Here is a 20586-nt window from a genome sequence, read left to right on the forward strand (position 1 = left end):
AGTAAAAATATATTTGGGTTGATATTACTGTGGACCATGCCTGTGTACAGTGCACCTGGCCAGACTTGAACCTATCTGGACTTGCAGATTTAGATCATTTGTATGGACCTGACGTACTCCCACAACAGGCCTGCCTCTAGCATCTGAAAACAAGGAGGAAAACCCACTGTTGCTGCATACCTGAGCAGCTTAATGTAATCACCAAGTCACATAGCTTGATGTCATTAGTAATTTAAATTGCCTGTCTGTAAAAGTTGCACTACTGATGTTACAGTTAAGGGGATAAAATGAAGAATAATTCATTTGCCTAATCTACTAAAATTACTGAAAATTAGTTTCTCCTTCCATTGTAGAATATGTATTTTATCAATGTTGATGCATGTACATACACCGGGGGGAGGGAAAGGGAGAGAGAAAGAGAGAGAAAAGAAGTACATTTTGGATTTATGAGGGTGTCACCTAATTGCAGTCTTCAGACAATATTTAAAATCAACAGCATTAAGACTAAAATAAAAGTTTTCAACATAATACTGCCTCAATTAAATAAAGGCTTTTGCTCAGTTTTTAGTCAATTTACTAAGGCAGCAATGTATATCTTCGTTGACCCTTACCCTAAAGGCCTGCTCGGGTCTGCAAATGAAACCCGACCCGAGCCCGACTCAGCTTGGCCCTCATCCTTTCATTTTGTCCCACGCCCGACTTGACCCGACCCAACCACCGGAATGTTCAGTTAACTTAGATTCTGTTTTTCACATTTTAAACTTGTGCAGATAAGCAACAAAAACTGTAAATGGACTTGAAAGGTTGTTTAAAAAGTACATTATGTATCTCTAAATAAATAAATAAAGATGGGAGCCACGTACCAGAGGTGGTGATAGAGTGTGTCCGACCCGACCCGACCCGACCCGAGCCTGAATGCCAGACCCGGAAGAGCGACCTGAACCCAATACATATCGTCGGGTCCCATTGGGTTCGGGTCGGGTAGCCATGCTCTATCTTACCCATCCTTAAGGTAGACTGACATTAACACAAGATTTATTTTTATTTTTCTTCTCAATTTTCCTTCAGATTCTTCACCTCACTATCTTGCCTCAAAGGCAGTGATAGTAGCTATCTTCTTCAAATCAATTAGGATAGCTAGTTTTAGACTGGACAATAAGCACAAGCAGGCTACTCAGTCACTGGTACATTATACCTAAGCTCAGTCCGATTTTTATCCAGTGCCTACATTACACACTTCCAACAGGGATCAGACAGAAAATCTTGGTCAAACCTCACCCCTCAACGCTCCCCCTCCTACTAACTAGAGCACCCCCATTACTGCCCTCATTGAAACTAACAAATGTGATCTCATTCTTGCAGTTTTATTGAGAAAGAGCCTGCGATCAATTACTGAGGAATTTCATTAATTGGCAATCTGCTACTGAAAGATTTGTTTACATGATGCTGTAAACCTTCAGGCCAAATCAGTTTTATAACCCCTTCATCCAAATTCCACAACCCGAATCTCACCCCCATCCTCATCATCCTACAAAAACTTTGTAAGAATATTTGAATTTACCAAATTATTTTTTTTCTTTAAATATTATATTACGAAACAAATCCTAGGGAATAAATGAAACTAAAACCGAGACAGCCAATTAAATATGTTAAAATGGTTGAGCTTTGCTATCACTGTATATGACATCATCTTGAATGAACTAACTGCATTGGGTCTCCCGCCCAGGTATCTACCCTTCCATATAAAATGCAATTATTCAGGTCAATTTCAAAATAGAGACAGTTAAATTAGAAATGTACTAAAGCAAAACTGTCATAAAAATGGTATCCTCCCTGCCACATACGCAATATTCTTGCATACATAGCAATTTATATGGATGGAGTTTTGTGTTATTTTTGTTCAAAAATATGACTTAGAAACTGAACAGCGTATTAAGAAAACCAAAATGAGATGGTGTTTATAAACTGTCAGAGTCCTGCGTACTGTAATGTCTATGCCCTGAGGTTACAATAACTCATGGTCCATCACCATTTAATGTGAGTTATTGCAACTTAAGTGATTAAGGGCCTGCAAGTTCAAGACCAATAAAACTATAATCCTTATTATAGAAACTATGACAAACAAAACATTTTCTTGTGCCAGAAACAGTGTACTTAGTGATAATATTGTCACCAAATTTTTCTGAGCAAAAAATGCAAGAAGTAAGAAAATAAACCAAGTATGGAGTTACAAACATAGAAACAGGAGTAGGCCATTCAACCCCTTGAATCTGTTCCACCATTCAACAAGATTATTCCTGTTCTGCATCCTAACTGCATCCACCTGCATTGCTCCATATCCCTTGGCTAGCAAAAATAGATCTCAGATTTTAAATTATTAATTGAGTCAGCATCTACTACTTTTTGTAGGAGGGTTCCACACATCTACCTCCCTTTGTGTGAAGAATAGTTTCCTAATGTTTCTCCTGAATTACCTAATCCTGATTTTAAATTTTTGCCCTCTTGAACTGGACTCCTGCACCAGTAGAAAATGTTTCTCTCTACCTACCCATTCAAAATTAGTAATCTGTGTACATGGACTCTCAAATCTCTTTAGGCCTCCATTGTTCCTAGATTTTCACCATTTTACAAATTCTTGGATCTATCCTACTTTTGGTTCAATAAAGGTAACCTCACACTTAACTGCATTGAAATCCATCGCCGCAGTTCTGCTGACTCATTTAATCTATCAACATCTCTTTGTAATGTTTTATGCTCCCAACTACATTACTTTCTATGCCACCAATCTTTGTGTCATCAGCAAACTTGGATATTTGGATCTTTATTGAGTTATCTAAATTGTTCATCGATGTAGTGAATTGTTGAGGCCAAAGCACAGATCCTTGTGAGCCACCACTGGTCACTTCCTTCCAATTCGAGTGCTTACACATTATCCTTACTCTCTGCCTCCTACCGCCTAATCTCCTAATCAGTTCAATAATTTGTCTTTAGTTCCATGAGCTTTAATTGTAGTTAACAGTCTTTTATGTTGAACCTTATCAAATGGCTTCTGGACGTCCATATAAACTATATCCAAAGACATTCCCCTGTCTCCTACTTTAGATACATCCTCAAAAAATTCAATTATGTTCATTCGACATAACCTATTCTTTACAAATTCATGTTGTCTCTCTCTAATCAGCTCAAATTACTCTAAGTGCTCAGTCACTCTGTCCTTAATTATAGTTTCCAATAACTTGATGAAATGGGTCAGCAAATTACTCTTTCATGTCCAGTTCTGAGTTTGAGTCAAGTCCAAACTGATGAATCTTCTCTGCTGGCTGTAAGGGTCCTACACGAAATACATTTGGGCAACTTTAATGCAGTGGGTGCATGTTCACATCACAAACCTGGTCAGATTCAGGACAAATTGCTATTCTAATTCAAAGAGGCTAAGGTGATAGCTGGTGTCAGAAATGGACAATTTTAGTAGGAGTTGTACTTCAGAGGTTGGAGCAATACGGTAATGTTGGGCAGATTAGCCTTAGTCTGAAGCTGGATGAGCTATACCTGACCTGAAAACGCATGATGTTGCTAAATGCGAGGTGAATTTAAGTATCAGGTGGTAAGATGGCAAACCAATGTGTCTGCGTGGGTTTCCTCCGGGTGCTCCGGTTTCCTCCCACATGCCAAAGACTTGCAGGTTGATAGGTAAATTGGCCATTATAAATTGCCCCGAGTATAGGTAGGTGGTAGGGAAATATAGGGACAGGTGGGGATGTGGTAGGAATATGGGATTAGTGTAGGATTAGTATAAATGGGTGGTTGATGGTCGGCACAGACTCGGTGGGCCGAAGGGCCTGTTTCAGTGCTGTATCTCTAAACTAAACTAAACTAAACAATGTGAACCAACTAACTGATCCCTTCAGCAGGAAGCCCGGTCTATTTTAAGGGCCAAGCCTGGTTAACATGACACCTGTGAGCTGCTCCTCCCAACCGAGAGTCTTACTGCAGCTCACCACCTCCGGGCCACTGCAACATTGGGTGGCCTAGAGGCTGAATTAGCCAGTAGAAAGGCAGATCTGGGTCTGGCAGACTGTAGAATGAGGAGCCCAGATTAGTAGTGGGCCACTTTTAAAAATAATGTAAAATAACAAAGAAAATGGAAAATTCTACCTTTATAACATTTTCTTTCCCAGCCACATATTCTTAAATACAGTTTTAACTTGCATGACATCAATTTCTTTAAACTATGCTAGTTTTTTTGTGGAGCTTACTCTAACAGGGCAAGTAAAATGCTATCCGATTTTATAAATAGAAAGCTGACATGAGCTATGAATAAGGTTTTCCTTTTCTAAAATCAATGCATCTAGATCAGAGTTAGCACATAACATGCCAGTAACTGAAAAGAGCATACTTTTCAAGGCTGTAGTTAAAACTAGCATTCTGCCAAAGGAAATGGTTCCATCAATGCAGAGTGCCAACATACAGTAGGTATTAGCAAAATATACTAATTTAAATAAAACTCAAAATGGATGCTTGATTTTCCATTAACCAGAGCAAGTAAATTCTCTAAACTGCCTTTAACTGAGACAAACTACGTTGCTCAAAAGACCATTTCATGTGACTTTACTTGTTATGCAATTTTAAATCTAAGTAATAACAACTACAGAGTGTCTTCTGTTTTGAAAACAAATAAACAAAGAAGACTTTTCATGTTTCTTGATGAAAAACCCGTGGACACAAGACTAGTTGAAATTCTTACATTCTCTGAACATGACATCATAGCAGACACTGATGTCCCCTGAGGATCTTTTCCTCCCACAACCCTTTTTGTGTGTCCTTTGACACTTCTGGAAATAAATGTAGTTTTAAAACATTAAACACTAATATGGCTATTCTATACAAAGATCAGATTTTTTTTTAAATAAAATTATTTTTCAATTAAAATACACATTTAATAAGAAACAACACACTGAGATCAAGTTTGATTATGTTTTCATGGATTGCACTAGTTTCTAGGTAACTTTTTATTGTGTCTTACAGTAGGTTTATGCCTAATACATTAAACAATTTATAGTTTCAGCTGCTGCTTTGTTATTGTTCAAAACAAAAGTTTATCTGCATCTTGTAGCATCGTAAATCTCTTCAATCTAAAAGCATTGTCAAACTTGCCTTTATCATTTCTATCCAAAAGAAATGTAATATGAACTAAAAATGTAACATATTTGTTAAGCCAATATTTGTTATCAAAACACACTCTTGTAAACCTATTGTTTTCATTGGCTGGTGTTCATAATTCATTTCTATGGCTCTTTTTATAATCCATGATGCAGAGCTGTAGACAATACGTGAACTTTTGTAGTAAAGGCAAGAAAACACCACCCACAGTTTACAGACTAGCACAAGTACAGCTCAACAATGTGAATTTTCAATAATTTTTTTCTGTGTGGAAAAAGATCTAAATCTTACAGTTTCATTGTTCATTAATCTTATGTTTTAAACTTTGAAATGTACTAAGGGTATTTATTCTGTACTTCCCTCGGAATTTTTCTCCTTTCTGACCATCCCAGCTGGCCATCAGATATGGCCAAGAAGGCAAATATGCAACTTGCCTCTGGTCTCTACCAATGCTGCTCTGAACAAGTTATGAGCAGGCATGTGAAAATAGCCTAGGGTCAGCTGTCTTGCCAACATTCCCACCCTCTCACCATTTGGAGAGATGCCCAGACTTACCAACATCTTGGAAATGCTGAGAGTGAGATTTAGACAAGGTTACAAAATCATTTAAACATATGCAATGGTTTTTCAGAGTGAGTTACATCAAACAGGCCATATTTTTCAATTGAATTGATTGAGTCTCATTAGAAATGAGTGACAAATGACACCTCTGGGACAGTCCTTCATTTAATGGTTTCTAATAGCAACAGGATTGGATTAGTAATTTAGCAGAGTTGAATTCAAACCTTCAGCCCACTATTCTGTGGTGCTGTGCATTTGTGTTCTGATGTGCTGTGCCACTGTGTTGCAAATGTCTCTGTATTCTGAAGCATACAATAAGTCAAACTCTAACTTCACACATTTAATTTAAAACAAATTTGCTACAAATAAAAATGTCACAACTTCAGGTGAATTAAGTGTTAAACAATTAAACAGTTGTCTTACCTGCACTGGTGCCTGCACCAGTAGTTGTGAGGTCCCCACCCAAGAGGCCACCTAAAATTGAAATGTTAGGTTCTGATTAGGAACAATGACAGGAAAAAATATTTCACAGCGGACCTAGGCTAAACATTAGGAGTAAAAAAAACATAATATAAAATCAGAATTAACATGGGGAAGATTTTCTTTGTGTAATATGTGAAAGAGTCATTAGCCTATTCCAATTAAAAGGGACTTAATACTTTTGCAACACATAGTGCACTGAGGAAATGTTCCTCTGAGGTTGTTATTTGAAGTCATGCAAGAAAGTGAATGGTCTAGTCAAATATAAATATGCAATACCCTTTGCAGTCATATGGTCAATACCTTGTATTTGCTAACCTCACAACATTCTGTAATATGCAATCATCAACATCCTTCTAAAAGACACTGAGAGAGCATTTGAATTTTACAACTTGCATAAATAGTTTTTTAAAAAACTTCAACAATTTCTGTATTAGCAAAAACAAAACCGTGCAGAGTTTAAAATTTCACCGTCAGAGGGTATGATACAAGCTAATCCCTCGGGGATGATGCTAGTGCCTTGTCTTAAATAATGGATAGGTAGGGAGTTAAAGTCTGGTTGGGTCTCTCTTCCAGGTCCAGCAGTCGGGCTCAGGTCGGGTCGAGCTGGGCGTGGACAGTGCTGCCTTGCTCTGGGAAGTAATCTTCAAATGAACATTCAGGACATCAAGGCAGGAAACGTGCAGTCCAGACTCCGCACTCTGCAGTAAAGCTTGGCTACCCAACCAAACCCAACTATATGTGTCAGGTTTGGGTCGGGTCGGGCATTTACAAAAATTAAAGGACTCGGGTTTGGGTCAGGTTCAGCTTGGCAGTTGTCGGGTCGGGCCCGGGTTGGGTTTTAATTTTATACCCGAGCCAGGCTTCATCGGGAGTTACAGGAATGAATTTTCCCATTGAAAACAATGAGAACACTAGAGGGCAGCAAAGCAGTTTCTGTAACACATCTGTGCCCACTGATAAACAACAGAAGCATGTGAAGACAAATAAACAGCACAATGGTCTGCTTCTTTGGGCAGAGTGAGTTTTTCAGTTACTCACATTTCCATTGTTTTCAAGTGCTAGCAGTTAATCCAGTGCCACTGCTTCATGTGAGAAATAAAACAGGCTTCTAACCTCGCCCACCCGGTGGAAAACTCAGTTCGAATCAGCTGCCTGTTTTACAACCCTCCTGATTTTACTTTCTATTGATGATTAAAATGGCCCCCTTCATCAAAAGTGAGTGATATGTGTTAAGTGACAAAGTGGATTATAATCAATCAGTAAAGTTCACGAAACATTTTTTTTGTCTACTGTTGGGGTCATTAGATGAAATATTAAACTAAGGTTCTGCCTGTTTGTTCCAGTTGTTCAGGTAGATGTTAAAGATCCCACGGCACCATTCAAACAGCTGGGAGATTCTTCCTGCAACCAATACCTCAAAAAATCTGATTAACCAATCATTCAACTCATTGCTATTTGTGAGACACTGATGTGTGCAAAATGGAAGCTGTGTTCACCTACAGAGAAACAAAGACTGCACCACACAGCATTTCATTGCATGTTAAGTACTTTGCGTCATTTGTCGTGGACATGATAAGTGACCGTATAAAAGTTAACCTTTTCTTTCATAAATTTGCCTGTCTTTATTTGGTTCCACAATCAACAAGCTTTTAAAATCAAAACTGAGTGTTACTTAATCATTACTCCATCGTCTATGGGTGTGCCAGTGTTGCCAGGAATAGAGAGAAAGAGTGGGTTGGTCCTTAGGTTAGGAACCCTCCCTTGGTGGGGCTTCTCCCCCTGTTGGAACACTTTGCTGGCAGGATGGTCTGCACCATTCATATTGACCTCCTTGGAGCCTGCTACACTTTACCAGTTTTTCACGTTCCCCATCCTTTAGCTATTCACACACTCTCTTAAGTCCTACATCTATTGTTTCTTGATTTCTAACATTATGTTTCCAATTATCTCTTGTTTGTATCACTGTCTGTTAACCATCTCTTGTTTTCCATTGAAGCACCTTACAGGTCATTCCATTTTTTTTCACCTCCCCCTTGTCTCTTCTCTAGTTCAGTTCCTTCTTAAATTCTATTCATCTGAAATATTTTCCAGTTCAGATGAAGAGTGCGAGCCTAAAATGTGAACTTGCTGCTGAATGTTTCCAGCTCTTTTTATTTTTGTTTCATCATTTATCACCTCTCCACTCTTTTTAACCTTGGGGTGTTCTGTACCAACTGCCTTGGCCTTTCACCTAAGTTTCTCTGCAAAAGAAATCCTCCAAAGCTTGCCAGTAAAGGACCATAAATATAACCACACAAGTCTCAGTAAATTGTATCTGCCACTCTTTCTAATCACTGTACAAAAAGTAGGGCATACAACTCTTGCTTGCATTTAAGAAGAAACGTGAACTGCACTCATATAGGCTAGATTTTATGAAGACGGCAAGGGTCCTGATGCTGGGCCAGAAAGATGAGGGGAACCTGCCTTCCTCATTCTGAGGGACCACTGGCTGCATCTAACAGCACACAGGCAGTTAACTGCCCTGCGCTGGGGTCCCTGGCCCTCTAAGGAACATTGAAACATGAGAACATAGGAGTAGGAGAAGGCCATTCAGCCTATCAAGCCTGCTCCGCCATTCAATACGATCATGGCTGATCATCCACTTCAATGCCTTTTTCCCCCACACTATCCCCATATCCCTTTATGTTATTGGTATTTAGAAATCTGTCAATTTCTGCTTTAAACATACTCAATAACTGAGCTTCCACAGCCCTCTGGGGTAGAGATTCCAAAGATTCCAAAAAATTTCCTCATCTCTGTCCTAAGTGGCTGCCCCTTATTTTGAAACTGTGTCCCCTGGTTCTAGACTCCCCAACCTGGGGAAATATCTTAGCTGCATCTACCCTGCCTATCCCTTTAAGTATTTTGTAGGTTTCAATGAGATCACCTCTTATTCTTCAAAATTCTAGAGAATACAGGCCCAGTTTCCCCAATCTCTCTTCATAGGACAGTCCCGCCATCCTGGAAGCAAGTCTGGCGAACCTTTGTTGCGTTCCTTTATGGCAATAATATCCTTCCTAAGATAAGGGGACCAAAACTGCACACAGTACTCCAGGTGCGGTCTCACCAAGGTTCTATACAATTAAAGTAAGACTTTGCTATTCCTGTACTCAAATCCTCTTGCGATAAAGGCTAACATACCATTAGCTGTCCTAATTACTTGCTGCACCTGCATGTTAGCTTTCAGTGGCTTATTGACGAGGACATCCAGGTCCCTTTGTACATCTTCACTTTCTAATCTCTTACCATTTAAGAAATACTCCACACATCTGTTCCTCCTACCAAAGTGGATAACCTCACATTTTGCCACATTATATTCCATCTGCCATGTTCTTGCCCACTCACTAAGTCTGTCCAAATGTCCTTGAAGCCGCTTTGCATCGTCCTCACAACACACATTCCCACCTAGTTTTGTGTCATCTGTGAACTTGGAAATATTACATTTGGTTCCCCTCATCCTAATCATTGATATATATATAGTGAAAAGCTGGGGCCCAAGTACTGATCCTTGCAGTACCCTATCAGTCACAGCTCTGCTCTAGGACGGGGATCCCACCTCCAAGAGCTGCTGGGCAATCAGAGGGGTGGCAGCTCAGCGGTTCCATGGGAGTGGTGACCACTGCTGGTACTGGAGTAGGCCAGGAGCAGTCAGGGAGCCTCGGAAAGTAGGTGAAGTTGGGGCTGGCTCGCTGGGGCCAGTCAGGTAGCCCCTGGTGAGGGGGTAGGTTGTTGAGGGCAGGAATGTGGGTGTTGGCGCAGGGGTGGTCTTTGCCGCCAGGGGCCCTCTGTAAGCCACAGATATCACAAGCAGGAGGGCCCAACCTTTCAGCTACCAGGGACGCTGCCTGGTGTTACTGGGTGGCCTCCCCATGTGGCAGGGCCATTAAGTGGCCACTTAAGGGTCTCAGTTCACGTCTGGGTGGGAAGGTCGTTCTTAGCCTTCCCCGCCACTGACAGGATTGAATGGTTTCGGGAAGGTGACGGGTCCTCCACCCACTGCCTTCCCTCACCATTTTATGAGCCCCCACACCACCATGCCTGTCCTTAGATGGCTGATAAAATTCAGCCCATAATGTGCCAAAATACAAGCAACATCCTTGGAGCTTCTAAGAAGCATAATACTGACCTTCATTTTACTAGGCAACTACTAACCGTGGAAGTCAGTGAATCTTACCTGCGTTTCCTGCGCTTGGTGGTCGTTGTGTCACTCCAGGAGACATACTGTTCCTCTGCAGAGAAGGATGACCCAGTGGCATTAGGTTGTGATTGCCCAACGAGCTGCCTGGGTTACTGTATACCAGGTTGTTTTGATTGGACACTGGGATAGAAACTGGCATCTCAAAGTTAGGTGGTGGAACAGCCTATATGGCAGGAAAGAGCAGAAAAAAGACCAAAATAGGGGAGAAATAGTCAATGTCTCAAATAAGCCCGAATTTAGTTCTGAGCTGAGTGCAGTTTGTAATGATTTAACTTTGCAAAACACTTCAATAACCATCTTTTTCACTGCAACTTTGCTTTAATAATTTTTAATCCATTTTGCACAGATTCAAAAGCAATTTTAACCCATTAAAAGGAAAGCATGAATGAAAATGCATGATATAGTTTTAAAAATGTTCGAAAATTTTAAACAAGCAAAACTAAACAGTCAAAGCAACTTAGGCAACTGGAATGAACTTAACAAAGGAAAGTAAATTCTGCATTATTAAACATTCTTAGTTTCAGTTATGAAGACAAGTAAATTAAAAGTAAACACAGATTTCAAAAGGGAGCTGGATAAGTTCCCGAGAGTCTCAAGTTATAGAAGGTAGGTGAGAGGTAGTGATAAATGATTTCAACTACTGCAGTCTCTTGAAGCTTGTCTGCTTGTCTTTGCAGGTTGGTGAGATTTTCCTCCTAATTTGTTTTAGATTTGCTTTCTTTGTGTTTTTTCTTCTCCCAGGAGATTGTCTAATTTGCTGGGGGTCAGGGGAAGGGGATGTTAATGGTACATTTAAGTAACATCACCAGTTGGTCTATTCCTTTTTTATATATGCATTTTAAGTTTGCTGGTTTTTTTTATTCATTCATGGGACATGGGCATTGTTGGCAACACCAGCAGGTATTGCCTATCTCTAATTGCCCTTCAGAAGCTGGTAGTGAGCCACCTTCTTGAATCATTGCTGTCTGAGTGGGGAAGTACGTCCAACAGTGCTGTTAGGGAGGGAGTTCCAGGATTTTGACCCAGCGATGAAGAAATGGTGATATATTTCCAAGTCAGGATGATGGGTGACTTGGAGGGAAACTCGGAGGGGGTGGTGCTCCCATGACTCTGCTGCCCTTGACCTTCTAGGTGACAGAGGTCACGGGTGCTCTCAAAGAAGCCTTGGCAAGAGCACCGGTGGTTGAGGGGGTGAATGTTTAAAGTGGTAACAGAGAGGATTGATGAGGGCAATGCAGTTGATGTTGTACAAACATATGAATTAGGAGCAGAAGTGTACATGGACTTTCAAAAGGTGTTTGATAAAGTGCCACATAATGGGCTTTCCAGCAAAGTCGAAGCCCATGGAATAAAAGGTACACTGGCAGAACGGATACGAAGTTGGCTGAGTAACAGGAAACAGAGAGTAGTGGTGAATGGTTGTTTTTCGGACTGGAGGAAGGTATATAGGAGGTTCCCCAAGTGTCGGTATTTGGACCACTGCTTTTCTTGATCTATATTAATGACTTAGACTTGGTTGTATGGGGCACAATTTCAAAATTTGAAGATGACACAAAACTTGGAAGTGTTGTTAAGTGTGAGAAGGATAGTGATAGACTTCAAGAGGACGTATGCTGCTGGAATGGGCAGATGCGTAGCAGATGAAATTTAATGCAGAAAAGTACGAAGTGAACATTTTGGGAGGAAGAATGAGGAGAGGCAATATAAAATGAAGGATACAATTCTAAAGGAAAGACCTGGGGGTATGTGTGTACAAATTGTTGAATGTGGCAGGGCACAGATATGAAGGGCCTGTTTCTCTGCTGCATAACTCAATGACTCTGTATAACTCTATGGCAGGTCGAGAAAGTGGTTAAAAAGGCACATGGAATCCTGGGTTTTATAAACAGAGGCATAGAGTTCAAAAGCAAGGAAGTTATGATAAACCTTTATAAAACACTAGTTTGGCCTCAGCTGGAATACTGTGTCCAATTCTGGGCACCACACTTTAGAAAGGACCATGAAGGTTTCAGAGAAGGTGCAGAAAACATTTATGAGGATGGTTCCAGGAATGAGGGATTTTAGGAATGTGGCCAGATTGGAGAAGCTGAGGTTGTTCTCCTTAGAGAAGATAAGGTTGAAAGGAGATTTGATAGAGGTGTTCAAAATCATGAGGGATCTAGACAGAGCAGATAGAGAGAAACTGTTCCCATTGGCCGGAGGGCCGAGAACCAGATGACACAATTTAATGTGAATGGCTAAAGAACCAACGGTGATGTGGGGAAAATCTTTTTTATGAAGCTAGTGGAATGACTGCCTCGGAGAATGGTGGAAGTAGGTTCAATTTGGCTTTCAAAAGGGAACTGGATAAGTACTTGAACAGAAAGAAATTGCAGTACAATGGGGAAAGGGTGAGGAAGAGGGACCAGCTAAATTGCTCTTGCAGAGAGTCGGCATGCACATAACAGGCCAAGTGGCCTCCTTCTGTGCTGTAACCATTCTATGACTCTATGGCGGCTAGGGTGCAAATCAAGTGAGCTGCTTTGTCCTGGATGGTGTTTAGCTTCTTGAATGTTGTTGGAGCTGCACTCATCCGAGCAAGTGGACATATTCCATCACATGCCTGACTTGTGCCTTGTAGATGACAGAAAGGCTTTGATTCGGAGTGAATCACTTGTGCAGAATAACCAGCCTTTGACCTGATCTTGTAGCCACAGTAATTATGTGGCTGGTCCAGTTAAGTTTCTGGTCAACAGTGACCCCCAGGATGTTGATGGGAGATTCGATAATGGTAATGACATTAAATGTGAAGTGGTTAGACTCTCTCTAGTTGGAGATAGTCATTGCCTGGCACTTGTGTGATGCAAATATTACTTGCCACTTATCAGAACAACCCTGATTATTGTCCAGGTCTTTCTACTGCAGGCACAGACTGCGTCATTATCTGAGGAGTTGTGAATTGAACTGAACACTGTGCAACCATCAGCGAGCATCCCCATTTCTGACCTTATGATGGAGGGAAGGTCATTGATGAAGCAGCTGAAGATGGTTGGGCCTAGGACACTACCCTGGGAAACTCCTGCAACAATGTTTTGGGACTGAAATGATTGGCCTCCAACAATCACAACCATCTTCCTTTGTGCTAGGTATGATTCAAGCCAGTGGAGAGCTCTCCCCCACCTTCCCCCCAAATTCCCACTGATTTCAATTTTACTGGAAGCCACACTTGGTCAAATGCTGCCTTGATGACAGTTACTCTCACCACACCTCTGAAATTCAGCTCTTCTGTCCATGTTGGACCAAGGCTGTAATGAGATCTGCAGCCAACTGTCCCTGGCAGAACCCAATCTGAGCATCGGTGAACAGGTTATTGCTGAGCAAGTGCCATTTCATAACACTGTCATCAACCCCATCCATCACTTTACTGATGATTGAAAGTAGGCTGATGGGGTGGTAATTGGGAGGATTGGATTTTTCCTTTTTGGGGACAGGAGCAATTTTCCACTTTGTTGGGCATATTGTTGCTTTACTGGAACAGTTTGGCTAGAGAAGTGCCTAGTTCCAGAGCACACATCTTCAGCACTGTAGCTGGGATTCTGAGGGCCCATAGCCTTTGTTGTATCCAGTGCACTGAACTGGTTCTTGATACTACATGGAGTGAATCAAATTGGCTGAAGACTGACTACTGTGATGGTGGAGTCTGAGGTGGATCATCCACTAAACATTTCTGGCTGAAGATGGTTGCAAATGCTTCAGTCATGTCTTTTGCATTGATGTGTTGGGCTACACCATCATTGAAGATATGTATATTCATGGACTCTCCTCCTCCATTTGTTGTTCACCATTATTCATGATTGGCTATAGCAGGAATGCAGAGCTTTGATCAGATCCATTGCTTGTGGGATTGCTTAAATTCATTGATGGAATGTGGGCACCACTCAGCATTTATGGCCTATTCCCAATTGCTCGAGATACAACTGAGTCTTTTGCTAGGCCATTTCATAGGGCAGTTAAGAGTCAACCACATTATTGTGGGTCTGGAGTCACAAATAGGCCAGACCAGGTAAAAGGCATTAGTGAGCCAACTGGGTTTTTAACAACAATCCAGTAGTTTCATGGTCACCACTACCAATACAAGTTTTTTAAATTTTATATTTATTTAATTAACTGAGAACAAATTCCCCAGCTGCCATGGAGGGATTAGAACACATGTCTTTGGATTACTGGTCCAGTGACATAATCACTATGCTACTGTACCCCATATTTACAGCATGCTGCTTCTGTTGTTTATCATTCACGTAGCCCTTGTTGTAGTTTCACCAATTTGGCAAACCATTTTTAGGTGTGCCTGGGGCTGCTCCTGATATATTCTTCTACACATTGAGCCAGGGTTGGTCCCCTGGTTTGAAGGTAATGGCAGAGTGAGGGCTATGCCATGAGTTTACAAATTGTGGAGAAGTACGAATCTGCTGCTGCTGATGGCCCACAGCATCTTATGGATGTGTAATTTTGAGTTGCTAGATCTGTTCTGAATCCATCCCATTTAGCAGTGTGGAAGTGCCACACAACAGTGTGAAGATGGGACTTTGTTTCCACAAGGATTGTGCAGTGGTCACTCCTACCAATACTGTCATGAACAAATGCATATGCAGCAGGTAGATTGGTGAGGACGAGGTCAAGTAGGTTTCTGCCCCTTTGTTTTGGTTCTCTCACAACCTGCCACAAACTCAATCTGGAAGCTATGTCCTTCAGGATTTGGTCAGCTTGGTCAGTGTACTGCTGTCAGTAGTTACTGATGTGACTCCTGGGTCTGGGAGAGCTTTTCAAAGACAAACCTTGAGTGGTGGACTTTGGGACCTCAACCTCATTTTCTTGGGTTTTTTCCTCCTTTATCCAGTTGACAAGAAATTCTGATGGTAGTGGGGTGTGGATGATTCTTGCATCTGACATTATAGGAAGTGGCAGGTTTGGCAGAATGATGTTACCTATCAGCTCCACCTCTCATACCCTAAATAAAGTGCATGTACATGATGCAGGCGTATATGAATGCCATCTTGTCAGAAATGGAGCCCACAATGGTGGTTTCCTAAAAGCAACATTAAAATCATGAATAATTTCTAGCATTTCAACAATGTTTTGGCTGGAACAACCCACAGCCCATCCTCATACACCACTACCCCTGATGGAGCAGCAAGAAGCCAACTTGAAACTCCTGGCTACCTCAGGGCAAACACTCAAAGCTGTAAAAATAGCATGAGCACCCGCTCCTTTATAAAATGAACCCATCCCTAGAATTTTGGATGCTGTCATGCTAGACCCCCAACTGCCAAGAACGAGGCACATTAATTTTGTCATGAACATTGATTTTAAACTGTGAAGAAAAGACTTGTTAAACTGATCAGCCATGGCTGGAATAGACATTTGCATATTAACAGACAGTGTTTGGCAGGACAAAGCAGCCATTCCCTGACATTCAACCCAATGGACTTTTGATCACCAGATGTTGAAGATGGGGGAGCTCGCATTCCAGGTTGACTGCTAAGATGGCCAAATACACAAAAGGACTTGGTCAAACCAGCTAGTCACATGAGTAACCTGCCTGGCAACTGGAGTTTTTTGAATTTGTACAAACAGTTTGGGCAGAAAGCTGTTTACTCCTGGATTGAAAAGACCTCTCCTGGCTGGCTCGCCACAGCCTCTCCTGTCTGCTCCCATCTCTTTCTCTGGAACTCCAATACCCACTGAAGACACATGAACCCCAAGAGAGAAAAGTCTCCTACAGTGAACAAAGTTTAAGAAGAATACTGGGCCTCAACAAAAAGCAAGATATACCTACAATCAAAGACTCTACAGCGAGCTCGAAGCACAGTAACAAAAAACCCTCTTCAGAGATTGCCGCAAACTTTTCCACTTTATTTTTCTTCTGCTCTTTCTGTCCCTATCTGCATGTGTGTTTCACGTATGCATGCTAGCGTGGGCACGTCGTATATCCATAGGCGTTAACCGAATTAGAGTTTAAGTTTAAGAAATTTCAACTTTTCTTCTTTAAACCTAAGAAAGCCTGTGTGTGCTGGTTTATTTGCCTTATAGTTGGAAAGTGATGAACAAGGATTCGCCAAGGGGGAGCTAAAAACACGGTGTGTTTAAAATTAAACCCTGTTACAGTAAGACCAGGTGAAGGCTGAAAGGGAACCCTAGACCTCTTTCTCACCTGGTCGTAACAATGGTATCAACATTGGGGCAAACCAGCAGCTGTCTGCTACACGTCTACCAAGACAACAGGCCTTAGATGTCAACTGTGGCTCAGTTGACAGCCCACTCACCTCTGAGTCAGAAGGTTGTGGGCTCATGTCTCACTCCAAGACTTGAGCACAAAAATCGAAGTTAACACTCCAGTGCAGTACTGAGGGAGGTGCTGTATTTTCAGATGAGACCTTAAACCTATTTGCTCTTTCAGGTGGATGTAAAAGATCCCATGGCATTATTTCAAAGAAGAGCATGGGAATTATTCCCTGGTATCCTGGCTAATAACATACTCCTCAAATAACATCACAAAGACAAATTACTGTGTCATTACAATATTGCTGTTTGTGGGAGCTAGATGTGCACAAATTGGCTGTCACGTTTCCTACATTACAACAGTGACTGCACTTCAAAAGTATTGGCTATAAAGCACTTTGGGGTGTCTTGTGGTCATGAAAGGAGTTATATAAATGTAAGCCCTTTCTTCCAGGAATTTCAAGTGCTGTATGTTTGAAAAGTTTCAATTATGCAAGCACCATTTCTTTTTTAACACCAAAGGAACTATCTAGAATGCATTTATTATTTTGTTACATAAATTGCACAGCTGAATGACAGGGTCGATCTCTGGTTCTGCTGTTTCCTCTGTATCACATTGTAGGAGCCTTGCAGTATTTGAGAACAAGAATTAATCTACCTAGTCAGATCTGATAATTTATTGCTGCCATTTACCTTACAGTGCTGCCGCCGCTGGCATCATCACCTACATACTGTCAGGTAAATGAGGTATCATTGCTCCCTCTGGCAGAGCAGAGAATCCTCTCCAAAGTGGTTCTTCCCAGCGCAGTCAAAAGCAGCATAGCCATTGTTGCAAAGTACCATATTTGCCAGACCATAACAAGCAGTTTTTTCTGGAAAAAAGTTGCCTAAAATTTCCGTGCAACCTATGGTCCAAAGGTTACTCCATCACACAGATCGTTAGCACGTGTTTCGGAGTTACGCTCAGTGATTACACTACTGGTAGTTTGTCGTGGGTTTTTTGTAAAACCTGGTGCGAACCCAATGGCTACAAATTATACCATAGGATCAAACTGGAAGTGGTAAGGTATGCCAAAGAGCATGGAAATAGAGTGGTTGAAAGATATTTTGGTCCTCCTCCAACCAAGAAAATGATATGGGAATGGAAGAAGGAAGAGGAAGAACTAATGAAAATAGAAAAGAGCAAGCACACATTTCATGGGCATTCTGCAAAATGGCCACAGCTGGAAGAAGAGGTAAAAAATTGGATAATAGACCACAGGAAAAATGGAATTTCTGTATCTACCAAAATGATTGTATGTGAAGCAAGAAGAGTAGCGGTAGCACGTGACATTATTGATTTTTGCAGGACAACATCTTGGTGCTACAGATTTTTGAACAGACACAGGCTGAGTGTGCATACTAGAGCCAGGATAGCTTAGAAGATGCCAGCTGAATACGAAGCAAAGATATCTGAATTTCATAGGTTTGTGATACATGCAAGGAAAAAATGTGTTTTGAATTTGGATTGCCAACATGGACAAAGTTCCCCGAATTTTTGATGTTCCATCAAACAGGACTGTGGCCATTAAAGGTGTTAAAACAATACCAATAAAAATGTCTGGTCATGAGAAGACCCACTACACTGTCATTTTGGTGTGCTGTTCCTACGGCAAAAGATTACTGCCGTTACTGATCTTTAAGAGAAAAATGGCACCAAAGGTTGAAATTCCATAAGGAATTTGTGTTTATGTTCATCCTAAGCGATGGATGAATGAAGAAGGGATGAAACTGTGACTGGAGTAAGTATGTTCAAAGCTTCAAGATGGCCTTCTAAAAAAAAAAAGAGCCCTAGAGCATGTGACTGGTTCCGGACACATATAACAGAAACCATGAAAAGGAAGGTTGCAGAGTTGAAAACGTAGCTAGGTGTGATTCCAGGCAGTCATACCAGCCAATTACAGCCCCTGGATGTCTTGATGAACAAGTCGTTAAAAGCATTCATGCGTGAGGAGTAGACTGAATGGATGGAGGCTCCAAATCACGACTTGACACCAAGAGGGTGAATGAAGCGGCCTGCCATTTCACAGGTGTGCGAGTGGGTGAGAAATTCGTGGCAATTAGTGAAACACGAGCCAATTAGAATCATAGAAAGTTTAAGGCAAGAAAGAGGCTACTTGGCCCATTGTGTCTGTGCCAGCCGAAAAACTATCCACCTATTCTAATACCACCTTCCAGCATTTGGTCTGTAGCCCTGCAGCTTACAGTACTTGAGGTGCATATCCAGACTCCTTTTGAATGAGTTGAGGATCTCTGCCTCAACTACCCTTTCAGGCAGTGAGTTCTAGACCATCACCACACTCTGGGTGAAAAAATATTTCCTCATCTCCTCTCTAATTTTTCTACCAATCACTTTAAATCTATGCTCCCTCATCACTGACCTCTCTGCAAAAGTGAATAGACTCTTCACCTCCACTCTATCCAAGCCCCTCAATATTCTGTACATTTCAATCAGATCTCCCCTCAGCCTTCTTTGTTCCAAGAAGAACAACCCCAGCCTATCCAATCTTTCCTCATAGTTACATTTTTCCAGTCCTGGCAACATATTCGTAAATCTCCTCTGTACCCTCTCTAGTGCAATTACATCCTTTCTGCAATGAGGTGATCAGAACTGCACACAGTACTCAAGTTGTGGCCTAACAAATGAGTTATACAGTTCCAGCATAACCTCCCTGCTCTTGTATTCTATACCTCGGCTAATAGAGGAAAGGATTCCATATGCCTTCTTAATCACTTTATCGACCTGTCCTGCTACCTTCAGGGATCTGTGGACATTCACTCCAAGGTCCCTTACTTCCTCTACACTTCTCAGTATTTTCCCATTAATCGTGTATTCCTTTGCCTTGTTTGACTTCCCCAAATGCATCACCTCATACATCTCCAAGTTGAATTCCATTTGCCACTTTTCTGCCCATCTGACCAGACCATCAATATCTTCCTGCAGCCTACAGCTATCTACCACACGACTAATATTTATATCGTCCACAAACTTTTTGATCATGCCCCCTACATTTATGTCCAAATCGTTAGTTTACACCACAAAAAGCAGGGGACTCAGTACTGAGTCCTGCGGAACGCCACTGGAAATAGCCCTCCAGTCGCTAAAACAACCATCAACAATTACCCTTTGTTTCCTGCCACTGAGCCAATTTTGTATCCACCTTGCTGCATTTCCCTGGATCCCATGGGATTTTATTTTTTTAACCAGTCTGCCATGTGGGACCTTGTCAAAAGCCTTGCTAAAAGACCACATCAACTGCACTACCCTCATCTATCTGCCTTGTTACTTTCTTCAAAGAATTCGATCAAGTTGGTCAAACAAGATCTTCCCTTAACAAATTCATGCTGAATTGTGAAGTCATTCAAGAAATGTAGTACCAGCAATGCTCCAGATGGCAGTGAAGATGATGTACTTTGAAGAAAGTGACAGTTCACATAACACCAGTGATGCTGAGTGTAACAGCAATGACGACATTTTGGGCTTCTACGATGAGTAAAACTTGGTGCTGCCTTGTTGTTTTTGTTCCCTAATAGTAAATGTAAATATTCAATACTTATATGCACAGAATTATTTTTTCCTGAATAGTTCTTTTTAAAATCTGGTGTGTCTTATGGTCTGGTGCATCTTATGGTCTGGTAAATACGCTAAATGACTATTGTCAGCAGCATGGGCAAGCATTTTTCTCCTGACTGTGAGCAGACCAAGCAGTTTTCACATTGTTGCCCTGTATGGTATTCTAGAGGCATCAAGCTGTATAAGACAATTATGGTGCATTTGTGTCCACTGTGCTATGGAATTCAATCCATAGTATAGATGAAGCAGTTTCCTCACCACTGACAATGAGAAC

General features: G+C 41.3%; 1 protein-coding gene across 7 annotated transcripts in view; it reads right to left on the reverse strand.

Annotated features, from left to right (window-relative positions):
* mef2cb (myocyte enhancer factor 2cb) overlaps positions 1-20586 on the reverse strand; it is a 314026-nt gene that overhangs the window by 46158 nt on the left and 247282 nt on the right. For all 7 annotated transcript variants that reach the window (XM_068029659.1, XM_068029657.1, XM_068029658.1 and 4 more), the window contains 2 exons: positions 10418-10604; positions 6145-6195 (listed from right to left, as the gene is read on the reverse strand). In XM_068029659.1, coding sequence (XP_067885760.1) covers positions 6145-6195; positions 10418-10604 — 238 coding nt within the window. The remainder of the gene's footprint in view (positions 1-6144; positions 6196-10417; positions 10605-20586) is intronic.

This window comes from Heterodontus francisci, chromosome 4, assembly GCF_036365525.1.
Source record: "Heterodontus francisci isolate sHetFra1 chromosome 4, sHetFra1.hap1, whole genome shotgun sequence".
NCBI classification, from domain to species: domain Eukaryota; kingdom Metazoa; phylum Chordata; class Chondrichthyes; order Heterodontiformes; family Heterodontidae; genus Heterodontus; species Heterodontus francisci.